At 48.5% G+C, this 13449-nt stretch overlaps 2 protein-coding genes across 3 annotated transcripts in view; both read right to left on the bottom strand.

Moving 5' to 3' along the window:
- The window catches only part of Kpna6 (karyopherin subunit alpha 6), a 32412-nt gene extending 28974 nt beyond the window's left edge, over positions 1-3438 (bottom strand). Inside the window, exon 1 of one of the 2 annotated variants that reach the window (XM_005353179.2) lies at positions 3351-3438. In XM_005353179.2, coding sequence (XP_005353236.1) covers positions 3351-3354 — 4 coding nt within the window. In that variant the 5' untranslated portion in view covers positions 3355-3438. Of the gene's footprint in view, positions 1-2579; positions 2663-3350 lie in introns of those variants that run through there. The other variant, XM_026782065.1, reaches the window with a different exon arrangement.
- A 3374-nt stretch (positions 3439-6812) lies between these two features.
- Positions 6813-13449, bottom strand: part of Tmem39b (transmembrane protein 39B) — a 24009-nt gene continuing 17372 nt past the window's right edge. The window contains exons 7-9 of the mRNA XM_005353178.2: positions 12615-12802; positions 8765-8885; positions 6813-7171 (exon numbers count right to left, since the gene is read on the bottom strand). Of these exons, the coding sequence (XP_005353235.1) occupies positions 6929-7171; positions 8765-8885; positions 12615-12802 (552 nt within the window). The 3' untranslated portion in view covers positions 6813-6928. The remainder of the gene's footprint in view (positions 7172-8764; positions 8886-12614; positions 12803-13449) is intronic.

Raw genomic sequence — 13449 nt, 5'->3', positions numbered from 1 at the left:
CGCCCGGCTTTGCCCTTTGTTTTCTGAGGCATTTCACCACCCAGCTCAAACTTCTTTGAGACAGTCTTGTGTTACCCAGGCTCCTTCAATCGTTGGGCTCAAACAACCCTTGCTTCACCCTTCTGAGTGGCTGGAACAAATGATGTAAGCCACCATGCCGGGCTAATGACTTCACTTTTAAAGAAATCATTAAGATCGACAAAAGTCTCTTCAGCTATATGTTCTCTGGACCAGTGAGATTTTTAGCTTCGTTATGATCTTACAGACTTAATCTTTCCACTGAAGTTCTGTGGTACATGGCTATTTAGGACAATTCTATGACTCTGCTTGGGTTCAATACCCAGACTTCCCAAAAAACAAGAACACAAAAACCAAACAACCTTCCCCCACCCCACCCCCAGAAAATAAAGGCACAGACATACAAGAGGTCACAAGAGGTGTGCTAAGACTGGGAGCAGAGCTCAGCAGTAGCATTCCTGAGAACCTGAGAGTTAAGTGAGTTAGTAGGCAAAGTACCTGGAAGGGTGCTGGTCCCCTAGCGCGCTCCACAGACGCAGTTTTCCTTGGTCTTTTCTGAAACTCTCATTCTTTAGTAAAAACCAGTTTAAAATACAAATTTGCAAATCTTTTTTTTTTTAAATGCCAGGAAGTCAGCTTTAAATAAGAAAGGTTCAATTGGGTGGTGGCGGCGCATGCCTTTAATTCCAGCACTTGGGAGGTAGAGGCAGGGGAATCTCTGGGACTTTGAGGCCAGCCTGGTCTACAGAGCTAGTTTCAGGACAGCTAGGACTGTTACACAGAGAAATCTTGTCTTGGAAAAAAGGTTCTTCCAGACGTCCTCAGACTTCTCTTCAGATCTAAGCAGCTCAAATCAACCACTGCATAGGATAACAAAATGACAACGACTGGTTTAGGTCACATTTTCAAGACCCACTTCCTGGATGTTGGGAGAGAATGCCAAATTCCCAGTTAGCAGGACAGTGGGAAAGGTGATTAGTTACTAGCACCCACCGGAATTCAAGTGGAGGAGATCTTTGCTAGGGATGACCAAGAGCAAAGCTGTGTCTATAGCTTCACCAGCACAGGCCCTGGGAGGCACTAGAGCAGACTCCAGCTGTATTATAACCAGTACCCAATGGGCCTCGCTCATTAGCCTTCACTACTTACCTAATCGTCTCAAAGCATCAATTCACTGCTGTAATGGGGATTACCCAAACTACCTAGGATTACACACTGTGATTAAATATATCCTTACTTTAGTCTGATCACTGAAGTTAAACTAGAAGCCACCTCCTGACTCAGTACTAAAAACTCTTTCTGGGACCGTGGTCAGGTCTTCTTGCACCGAAGAACTTTCACCTCACATTCTAACATAGAAAATACTAACTTTGCCGGGCGATGGTGGCGCACGCCTTTAATCCCAGCACTCGGGAGGCAGAGGCAGGCGGATCTCTGTGAGTTCGAGACCAGCCTGGTCTACAAGAGCTAGTTCCAGGACAGGCTCCAAAGCCACAGAGAAACCCTGTCTCGAAAAACCAAAAAAAAAAAAAAGAAAATACTAACTTAACAACTTTTTTTTTTCCCTCATTTTTTTCTTCTATGAAGCCCAGGCTGGCTCTGAACTCAGAGATCCTCCTGCCTAGGCCTCCCAAGTGCTGGGATTAAAAGTGCCTGCCACCACCGCCCGACTGCACCTTAAACCCTGGAGGCTGCTGTGCGGTAAGGTGTGGAAGACTCACACTCCTGGCTGCTGCTCACTAGCTTCATCATCTTCTTTGCTGTTGTTTTTCAATCTGTAAAACTGAACCTCACAGATCACCCCTGTCCTTCCAGGGCTCCAGGTGGGCTCCTAAATCATTCTTAGACTCTCCAGAGGGCTCTTGAGGGGAACGGACTGCTATTACTGAAGGTGGGGAAGAGCGCAACGCTATCTACGGAGCGGGCGAGGCTCCTGATACACTCTTCCTAGCGAAGAGAAAGCACAGAACATGGGCCTTTTGCAGACTGCTAGATACCTTCCCTATGCGATTGGGTTTGTGCATTAAGTCACTGGATGAGATGTGGGAAGTGGGAGGCCAGATCTGATTGGAAAATCACAGGCAGGGAAAATAATGTGTGTTTCCCTAGGATCAGAGAGCATACGAAGTTTCAGAAATGCATGTAGGTGCCACTCTTAAAATTGGCGCGGGTCAGCCATTCACCCTTAGCCTTTTCAGCTTCATTCAGACTGAAGATTTCCACCTGCACCCATAACAAAACACCTTCACAACTTGATGTAGGGTTAAAACCGTCCCTTCCTTCCTCCAGCCCACCACTAGGGGGCCAGGCCACAAAAAAAGCAGCATTTAAAGCCTAGATCAGGGCTGAGAGAGCACCCAGTTTTAATCACTGTGTGACCTTGGATAAGTTACTTTACCACTCTAAGCCTCAGTTTCCCCAATCCGTAAAACAGGAACAGCAGCAGCAACTATCCCACTAGATTGAAATTAGGTTAAACACGACACGTTAAGCGCAGACAACAGTGCCTGAACATACATATTAGCAAATTTAAGCAGATTTTACTGACAGCAATAAATTACCATGCTGGTTTCGTTTCTGAATTCAAAGGCTTCAACATCGACTCTTTTGGGCAACGGCCTTCGTATCCAGAGTCTTCTTTTACAAAAGATCAACAGGTCTCTCTTTCCTCCTAACCAGAGTTGGCCCAGAAACCTCAAGTCTCTGGCTTGTCTATGCTAAAAAATCTTGGCTTTGGGCTTTCTAAACACTACGAAGCCTGACACAGAGTCTACCAGAACCAGCCCATTTCTGCGCCGACTGGGACATTTTCCTGGCCTTCAAAGGCCCAAGCTGTGGTGGACCCGGCCTGCCCTTGGTTACCGGTCCGGAGCTGGCCTGCCCTGCGTCTCCTCTCCAGAGGACTCTCCCCCTCTACGTAGGCCAGTTAAGATTTCACCTCGCTCCGAAGCGCCGCGGCCAAACGCCCAGCGGAGCAGGCTCCCCGTGGTGGCGTCCAGGCCCGCCGCCCTGAACCCGCTCCCCAGCTCCACAGCAAGCGCGGGGCGAACGGGTCGGGCTCTGCTTACCGCCGGGAGGCTCAAGCTCCAGCCCGAGGCCACCACGTGGGGACACCGGGGGCACCAGGCATCCGGAACCCGTCCCGGGGGCTGCTCCCCGTGCGGCCCTACGCCGGCCCGAAACTGGCCTGAGGGGCACTCCCGACCTGATTTCTCCTCCCATATCCATCCGGACGCTCCCGACATTTGCTTCAGACTGGACACAGGCCCTCGCCAGACCCCGCTCCCCAAGACCTCAGCCCGAGCACCCGTCTGCCGAGCTGCCTCACTCACCCATCGCGGCTCCGCTCGCTCAGACTTGGCGGCGGCCGCAGCTGTAGCTTCAGCGGCAGCTTCGGCAGACAATATGGCGGACCTGCGGGACGGCGGCCTGATGGGGACAAACATTTTACTCCGTACTAAAACGCGTTCTTAACCCTCACGCCCCTTCCCTCCTGGAGATGGGCGGCTGTTTAAAGCGAACCGCAGCCACCAAAGGCGTCAACTGGGGACAGAACAGACTAGGCTAGAGGAAGACTAGAAGGGATAGATTCTGAACAATGTGTCAAGCTCTCAGCTGTTGGTTTTAATTTTTTCTTTATGGGGAGGCTTCCTTTCCCAGAAAGATATTCCTTTTTTTTTTTTTATAAATAAGCCCATATAGAACTGAATATAGGATCATCTAGAAAGGGGAAGTGATTTGTTCAAGGCTATGGAGATAAGGAAAATAAGTCAAGATTAGACTGGAGTTTGTTTCTCGTTTTTGTTCATTGGAGACAGGGTCTCTCTCTAAGTCTCTGGTTCGCCTGTAACTCTCAAAATAGACCATGCAGACATCGAACTCAGAGATTCACCTACCTGTGCCTTCCTAGAGCTGGGATGAAAGGCTTCAGGCCTTTTTTTGTTTGTTGAGACAGGGTTTCGAGTATCCCAGAGTATCCTCTGGTGAGAAGAGTAAGAAGATAAGGATGACTTTGAACTCCAGAGGCCCTCCGTCCACCTCCCCAGCGCTGAGGTTACAGGTGTGTACTATCACACCAAGAGGAGCTTAAAAGATTCTCCAGTGAGTGTGTGTGTGTGTGTGTCAGAGCCCAAAATCCTCATTAAGGGTAGAGGTCAGTTCTGTATTGCTTCAACACCAGGGCCACCAGTGTCTGGCTTATGGTTACTGAATAAAGAAACAACAATAACAAAAATTAATAGGCTAGTAAACTCCCTTTCCTAGTAATGAGGAAATTAAAGCTTTTGCCTTTTGAATCAAGGAATGTTAGGCTGATGCCTAAGCTCAACAGAGCTGGGGTTATGTGCAATCTTTTAATCTCCATCTTTTGGAAGGAAATGAAGGCTCTTGTATCTGGTCCTCAGGGGTCTATCACAACAAATTGCCAAGTCTACCCACAGGCCTGGCCAATTAAGGATAAAAACTCAAAAGGTCGAAGTTCTATGCCTCAACTTGAGGAAAAGGAAAACTGTCTACCTTCAAGCAGAACTTGCCATGCTAATTTGCCTCATCTCACAGATCTCCAGGCCCAGTTCTCCTCACCCATCTGCTGACCCGTCTGACATTAAGGACAGAGAGAGGGCTCGGCAGGGAAAAGTGCCGATGGCCTAAGCCTGACGACTGGAGCTGCACCCCTGGGCTTTCTGGGGCACAAAGGTTTCCAACTTCTGAAACTCGCTCACTAGCTCTACACACTTTCTGTAACAAAATCACACCCACTTGTGCACATGCACACACAAATACTTATAAACAAAAACATTAGTGTTTGGGTTAGAACCGTAGCTCACTGGTAGAGTATCTGCCTAGCAAGCACAAGGCCCTGGGTTCAGTCCTGAGTTCTGGAAGAGGAAAATTATATGTATTTATCTATATATCTATATCTATGAAAAAGATCAGCACACACACACAAGGAAAGGTAACTGAATACATTAGTGTCACTCTTTTGCCTGGCAATTTCCCACGGTCTGATTTCAGGAATGTTCAAACATCTGGCGCACAAAGCTCCTAGCTTCTCTGTGTAGGCAGATGCAGCTCCCGCCACAGGAACACAGCACCGTCCCTTGTCTTGTTTGACCATACAGTAAACCTTCCTAGATCCAATTCTATGATCACCGCTGCCTGTCTTCCCGGTCAGGGTATCTATCCTCTGCTCTGGCAGCAGTATTCTGCTTTTCTATAGCTTTGCCCACTGATTGGGTCCCAGGGTATATTCCCGTCTTCCCATCATCTAAGGGAGGAGAGAGATCTTCCCCGTCTTTGTTGTCCCGATGTCCGGGACAGTACATGCTAAACTGTCAAATCTCTGTCCTGTCCACCAGGGCGCATCTGCATACCCTGTGGCCAAAAGTAGAAGGGCTAAGGTGTAGGCATCCCTGCATGCCTTCTCCTCAGAGTATTCTAAACTATGCCTAGTAACCACAGCTGTTTCTAGGACACAGCCTGTTCACAGTAACATCTGCCCCCTCATCCAGCCTCTGACCTTCGCGGAGACCTCTCGTTTCCTTCACTGCCATGTGGTAGGAACCACACTCTGCTTGTCCTCTCTCAACCCTGGAGTGTCTCAAACTCCCTAGCCTTTCCTCTCACTGGGTGTTTTCCTCCTCATGCCCACTAGTGGCCAGTGTAACCCCAACTGCCACCTCAGAAGGCGGAGAGCACAACAGCCTCCCCACTGGGCTGCTTTTTTCTGGTTTTTCACTATGTAGCTCAGGTTATCCTGGAACTGGCTCTGCAGACCAGGCTGACCTCAAACTCAGAGATCCACCTGCCGCTGCCTCCTGAGTGCTGGGATTAAAGACATGCGCTACTACACCTGGCTTAAAACAAGATTTAAAATTACATTGATTGGGTGGAGAGTTGACTCAGCAGTTCAGAACCTTCTCTTGTGAGCACCAGGGTTTGAGTACTGGCAAACATTTGGTGGCTCCCAAATCATTTGTAATTCCAATCTCAGGGGGTTCAATGTCGTCTGGTAACTTCCAGTGGCACTAGGTACACATGTGCAGACCATATAGGCAAAGCACTCATATACATAAAAAATAAATCTGAAAATAAGTAAAAATTGCATTGATGTGTGTGTGTGTGTGTGTGTGTGTGTGTGTGTGTGTGTGTGTAGGGGCTAGAGGACAACTCACAGGAGCCAGTTCTCTCCTTCCATCACATTGAGTCCAGGGACTGCACTCTGGTTGTTGGGGTTGGTGCGAAGGACCTTGACCCTGTGAGCCACCTTACCGGCATTCCCTCCCCACCGTAAAACAGTGTCCTGCTTGGCACTAGGCACAGTGCAGGGTTGCAGTGACTGCGTGCTGGGAGAATCAAGACATATCCCACTAGGACAACAGGAGCACACCTTTCGGAGGATTTTTATACCCAGCTCTATCACTCCACAGCTGATCACCATGGCAACTCATTAGAGCTCTGAGTTTCAGTTCACCTGTGGGAGTGACAGCACACATCTCCCTAGGGCTGTCCAAACGATGACAAGGCTGACGGAGTATCCGCGGAAGCATCTGCACACAACTGACCTTCAGTTAGCAAAGCAATCACAGTTACCACAGCCTCTGGGATCCACAGAAGCCATGAGGAGCTTCCGGCGCAGAAGCCTACACCTCTGACTGTGCCTGACAGGCAGAAACAAGAGAAAGTACCACAGGACACAGGCTTGTTGGGAATATAAAAATAAGACTTCTTTTCTTCTTATCACATCAATTATCAAAGAAAGAAACATTACGTAACAAAAATACAAAGCTCTGGTGGATTTTTTTTGTTTTTTGTTTTTTTCCCCCCACCCTCCCCAAACCAAACCCAACAGCCCTTAGCCAGGACGCCCTTGGGTGAAGCCTGGCTGCTCTCTCGAGGATCACCCTGGAGCTCAGGAGAACCGGTGGTCCAGGTCTCTCTGGGGACTGGCTGAGTACGAGTAGGCTTTGCCCAATACCAGACGGTCCCGGAGCAGCTTGAAGAAGGCGTAGTAGTTGCTGAAGAGGATGAGGGCCAGTGAAATGGTCTGGTGCCACTTCTCCGAGGACATTAAGGAGTACAGTTGGTAGACAATGACGGCGCCCTCCAGCAGCAAGAGGATGTTAAGGATCCTCAGTGGGTTGCTGAAAAAGAACTACCCAGGGAAGGGTAGGCAGAGGCCAGAGGGCATGCTCCAAAACCTGTTCCTTGGATGAGGGGGTCTTGGCGCATGGTAAAGGGGACAAGCCTTTGGGGTCCCATGTGTACTTGGGTGGGGGAAGACTGTGCAAGGTCGGGGTGAACTCTGCCACCTCATCTGTCTTTGCTTATAGTGTACTGCTGCTTTCGCATAAGCTGTTAAAGATTCTTCTGGAAAGCCTTCTCTGAGAAAGAAGTCTTGCTTGCTATTTCAAACTCTTTCTGGCCTAAAATCAACTTCTTTTTACTTATTTGTTACCAGACTGGCCTCCTGAGTGCTGTGATTAGATACAAGCACCACCATACCCCGCTCAACTGTTTTTTTTTTTTTTTTTTTGTTTTTTTTGTTTTTTTCGAGACAGGGTTTTTCTGTGGTTTTTGGAGCCTGTCCTGGAACTAGCTCTTGTAGACCAGGCTGGTCTCGAACTCACAGAGATCCGCCTGCCTCTGCCTCCCGAGTGCTGGAATTAAAGGTGTGCGCCACCACCAACCGGCTCCGCTCAACTGTTTTTAATGTCAACCTCTGCGGTATTGTTGACTTGAACAAATCAGAATCCCCTGCCATTTCTTTTTTAATAGTGCTAGGGACTGAACCCGGGCTTTGTATGTGCAACAGACTTTAGCGCAGCAAATCTTGTATCATCAGCATGGAAAGGCATTCCTTTATTTTTCGTTGCTAGGCATCACAAGTATGGGAAGTCTGAGTGCGCACTACAGCATCTACTGCAGGCATGGAGGACATGGTGACACCTCTTACAAGGTGTCTGGAAGGAAAACAGAAGGTAGAATTCAAGAAAAAAATGTCCAGGGATCTCAGTCTGCAAGGAAAAGAACCTCCAACTTGTACTGGGAGTGGGGGAGCTGAAGGTACCAGGATGCTGGGTTCAGGCCTGGGCAGTGAGTCTAGGAACAAGACTCTTTTCTCTCTGAGATATGAAGATAACTGCCCAGATTAATGGTCTCCCAAGCTATGACCCTTAGTGCCCTGGCTCCACAGGGTCCTCCAGCTCCAGTAGAGGTCACTAGGAAATAAGGGAATTCTAGGCCCTTCAAATAGAGAAGTGTCATGAAGTTTGTGTTGGAAAAGGGGATTGGAGGCCAGCAGCCTTACTGAGTCAGGCCAAGCAAGCCTTTTCCCTCTGCTGACTCAGGCCATTTGCATGAGTTCCCAATTTCTCAGTAAGTTTCTCTTGACTATGTTAAACATGCATGGATACAGCAAGGAATCAGCAGTATTCCCTCCACTGCTAAGATCTCTCTGTCTTCCCCCCTTGCCCCTCTTTCTGAGTTGTAGCCTTAAAGGCATAAGCCACCAGGACCCGCAGAAGCCTTTCTTTGATTATATGAGCATCTCTCCCTCTAGCCAGTGCTCTGCAGCAAGGGAGCTGCAGCTATGCTCATCTGTGTGGACACCCTTTGGCTGCATGTGTGCACCGTCCTCCTCTGGGTTTTGGAAACAGTGAGAACAGCCATCATCATCCTGTTAAACCCACCCACTCCCTGCCCTGAAGATCAGGTACCACCCTCCTGCCCAGAAAAGAGCACTCACGTGGAACCGGAAGTGGGAGACATCGGAGGGGATGGCGACATTGTAGTGGCCCACGGCTTTGTAGACATTCTTGCTGTGCTTCACTAGCACACCCTGTGGCCACATGCACTCTTCAGTCCACCTGGAGGCACAGTCCAAGAGTACACTTTGTCCCCAGCTCATCCATGAAAATGGGTACTAGAGGATCGGGCACAGGGTGGTCACTAGGGCTCTACTTCCATTTCTATCACGCTGACACCAGAGGACTCCGCCTCTGGTCCCAGCTGCCTCCTCTATAAAATGGGATGACAACCCTAAGTAATTCGCTGCACTGAGATGTCTAGGGGTGAGGGGTTAGGAAGAAAACCCTTTTCCCTTCCTACTTGCCTCACTTGTAACCTCCTAGGGGTCACCAGAACCAGGAATAAATGTTTAAAATGTTCTGAAGGGGGGACTGGAGAGATGGCTCAGCGGTTAAGAGCACTGGCTGCTCTTCCAAAGGTCCGGAGTTCAATTCCCAGCAACCACATGGTGGCTCACAACCATCTGTAGTGAGATTTGGCGCCCTCTTCTGGCGTGCGGGCATACATGGAGGCAGAATGTTGTATACATAATAAATAAGTCTTTAAAAAAAATTCTTAAAATGTTCTGAAGGTTCTGCAAGATCCCAGGGATTTGACATGGCTTCTTGAACTCCTATACAGCATCCTTGACATCCACTGCACTGCTCATATCCCTGCCTAAGTCACTCCCTCCAGACAGACTGACCTTCCTGATGCCGAGCTGAAAGGTTCTTTCTCATCTTTCCAAACCTATCATCCTCCAGAAAGCCTTTCTCAAACTCTACAAAACTGAGTATCTTTTATTGTTCCTTGAAGTTCCTGCTACTTACTGGTCTACATTCCCCGGGTTTGCCATTAATTTGCTTCCTAGTCTTTATCATTCCTTTAGGAAGTAGACAGCATCTACTTCCTGCCTGTGTCCTCAGGGCATGCCACAAAACCTGGCACCTCCAGCTATCCGCATCTCTCGTGCACCCTATACTTCTGCTGCAGTGATTCATTCCCTTAAATACACGGCCACAAGGTAGAACACTGACTGGAAGAAGCTGGACACAGGAGTGATTACTTAGGCCAGCGGTGGTATACGCCTTTAATCCCAGCACTTAGGAGGCAGAGGCAGGTGGATCACTAAGTTTGAGGCCAGAACAAGTTCCAGGACAGCTGGGCTATTCAGAGAAATCCTGTCTTGATTAAAAAAAAAACAAAAACAAAAACAAAAAAACCCAACTAACCACACAGGAGTGTCTACTTATGATTTCATTTAAATAAAGTTCTGGAATATGCAAACTAAATTTTATGTACAATTTTATTTATATAAGGCTCTAGAACAGGAAAATCCAACCTATGGTGAAAGAAATGGTAGGTAGCTAGGTGTAGGTGTGTGTGTGTGTGTGTGTGTTGGGGGCGGTTTATCCTGGGAAGGACCATGAAGATTATTTTTTATGGAGCTAGAAATTTACTATGCCTTGATGTAGGTAGTAGGTTAAATGAATGTTTATGCCTTTGTCAAAACTTTAAAAGAGCTGGGAATGGTGGCACACACCTTTACTCCAAGCACTCAGGAGGCAGAGGCAGGCAAATCTCTGAGCTTGAGGCCAGCCTGGTCTATATAGTAAGTTCCAGGAAAGCCAGGGCTACACAGAAAACCCTGTCTCAAAAAAAAAAAAAAAGAGAGAGAAAAAGAAAAAAACCAAAAAACTAAAACCAAACAAACAAACAAAACCCTCAAAAAATTGTAAAATTTGTAGTTTAGTTGCTGGGCGTTGGTGGCGCACGCCTTTAATCCCAGCACTCGGGAGGCAGAGGCAGGCGGATCTCTGTGAGTTCGAGACCAGCCTGGTCTACAGAGCTAGTTCCAGGACAGGCTCCAAAGCTGTGGAGAAACCCTGTCTCAAAAAACCAAAAAAAAAAAAATTTGTAGTTTATATATTTCACTCTATGTAAATTTTACATTAAAAAGATAGGGCTAGAGCAATGGCTCAGCAGTTAAGAGCACTAGCTGCTCTTGAAACTGGGTTAAATTCCCAGCACCCATGCAGTGGCTCACAACCATCTGTACCTCCAGTTCCAGGGAATCCGACACCCTCTGCTGACCTCTGTGGTCACCAGGCATGCAGGCAAAACACTCATATCCATAAATGAATCTAACAATTAGAAAAAATAAAAATAAACACGAAATCTAGCTAGGCACTGCGATGGGAGAGAGGAGACAGCTGCATGTTACATGGGCAAGAGCCATGGTTTCCAGAGGCTTGTAGTCCTGGAATGAGTGGCAGGAGACAGAGGAACAGAAGGTAGCGAGTGAAAGGAGTATGGTGCAGGGCACTGGAAGGAGAGGTCCTTTCCGGAGGAGGGCACCTGGGGTTATCTGGGTGGCCGGGAAATAAGGAAAGATAGAAAGAACATTCCAAGCAAAAGCTATCACGGGGAAAGCTACCACAGGGACAGGCTGGATATGGAAGGGCATAAAGCATGAGAACCAAGCGGCCTGGTTGGCTAGAGGCAAGTGTGCGTTAATATACAGGACGAAAGACGAGGGGCTCATCTTCCAGCCAAGCAGCCTGGAAGCTGTGCAAGGATCTTGATCTTAGTCGGGTCCCGGGTTAGATACAGACAGGTAGCATGCTTGCTTTCTTTTTTCTTTTTCTGGTTTTTCAAGACAGGATTTCTCTGTAGAGCCCTAACTGTCCTGGAACTCACTCTACAGACCAGACTGGCCTCAAACTAGAGACTGCCTCTGCCTCCCAAGTGCTGGGATTAAAGGCGTGCGCCATTACATCTGGCTACATTCTCTCCTTCTGTTCCTTCTTCTCTCCAGCATAGGTGGGTAAGCCAAGCCTCTTATGGAGCATTCAGTAAGGTCACTTCTCTCTGAGCCTCCTAAACCCAGCAGGAAAGGATCCTGATTGACAGGAGCATTAATACAAGGCACTTGGCCTTGGAGCTCTCGGTTTGTGCTTCTACCTTAGCTGGCCTCCCTCTACAAAGCCGTCCTAGAAGCCTCCTCTCGGCTGGCTTCAGTTGCAGGTATGAGAACCATCAATGAGAGAAGATTAGTGTAATTGTGACAGGGACTCGGCTGAAGGAAGGTTAGCTCAGCACCCCAGGGCACCTGTGCAGGGAGACATGAACTTCCGCTCTGGGAACAGTGTTAGCCTGCAGCTAGGCCTTTTGCTCACAATCTTAGCTAATTTTCATGTGGTTATCCTCCTGCATCAGTCTGGGAACTTCTTAGAGATTTCATGTATTGTTTCACCCCTACAGCTCTCCCTCCCTGGCCAGGCTTTGCCATGGGCTAACAGAACGGCTTCTTGTCCTCACTGAGGTTTTGAAAAGAACACACTGGAGAGGTTCTTTCTACTGTGCAAAGTCCTCTATAGCTCCCCTTAGCTTACAGGTCAAAGAGCAAGCTCCTCTGCCAGAAGCAGAGCCCCAGGCCTGGGATGGCGTAGGTAGAAGCGAATGCCGACTGAAGGAGCAGACAATGCAATGGGTAAGGGACGAGTGGGCAGGAGTAAAGAATGACTGCATGCATGAGCAGGAAGTCAGAAAGTGAACCAGAGAGAAAGTCAGTGCGTCCCTGCATTAGCACCTGTGCCCTCCCACGTGCAGCACACCTGCAAGCTCCCCACAAAGAACAGGTCTGTCTAGAGCTCCACCATATGCTAGATACCAAGTTCTAATATATAAGACAAGTTTAATAACCATTTGCTGGCCAACTGAACGAGTCAACGAGAAGATGGGAAGTAGTTTCATACTGTGACCGGGAGAACTAGGGTAGTTGGACAGGGCAGGGTGGGGCAACTCACGGGTGCTGCAGCACGTTGGAGCAAAGAGCTGGGTCCACCTTCTGCCAGCAGCCCAGATGGGCAGCAGCCTTGTGCAGCAGGTCGCAGTAGCTGGCGGGAAGCAGGTGCTGCATGAGGATCACAGAGGTGCTGATGGACACCAGCAGGAAGAGCTCACAGGACCAACGCTTGTCATAGTAATGTGTATTCTGGGGAGAGCAGGAGGTGGGTGAGGCTCAAAATGTCCACGACGGCCCCACGCCCTCGTCCTTCCCTGATTCGACCTAGAAGCCAGGGTTGACCTTGGAGATTTCAGGATAGCCTGAAATCAACAGTTACACACGTTGGAAGGGCAGCTCAGATCCTATGTCCACCAGCTTCCTATGATGGAACATTGCTCTGCCACCCACTCGGCAGGGACCCAAAGGAAAGAGTGGAGCAGTCTCGGCTCTGCTGCACATGAACAACTCTGGGACTTCTGGCAAATAATTTAACTCGTCTATGCTCTCCTTTCTTCTTTAGTTAGATGAGAGTAAGGGGAATCACCACCAACCCAGGCATCAGAGAGAGTCTGTACATAGCAAAGTTCTCTGCTGGCAGAGTCCTCAACACATCCAATTAAAAAAAAATGATGTCATGTGGGACTAGAGATGTGTCTCAATAGTTAAGAGCATTGACTGCTGTTCTTCCAGAGGACCTGGATTCCCAGCACTGACATGGTGACTCATAACTATTTCTAACTCCAGTTTCAGGGAATCTAATACCCTCTTCCGGCCTCTGAGAGCACCAGGCACATAAGTGGTACATAGACCTATACATGCAGGCAAAAACACCCACACATACAAATTAGAAGACA

This window comes from Microtus ochrogaster, chromosome 10 (genome assembly GCF_000317375.1).
Source record: "Microtus ochrogaster isolate Prairie Vole_2 chromosome 10, MicOch1.0, whole genome shotgun sequence".
Lineage (NCBI taxonomy): Eukaryota > Metazoa > Chordata > Mammalia > Rodentia > Cricetidae > Microtus > Microtus ochrogaster.
Note: the sequence above shows the minus strand (reverse complement) of the source record. Positions and strands in the feature narration are given on the sequence as shown.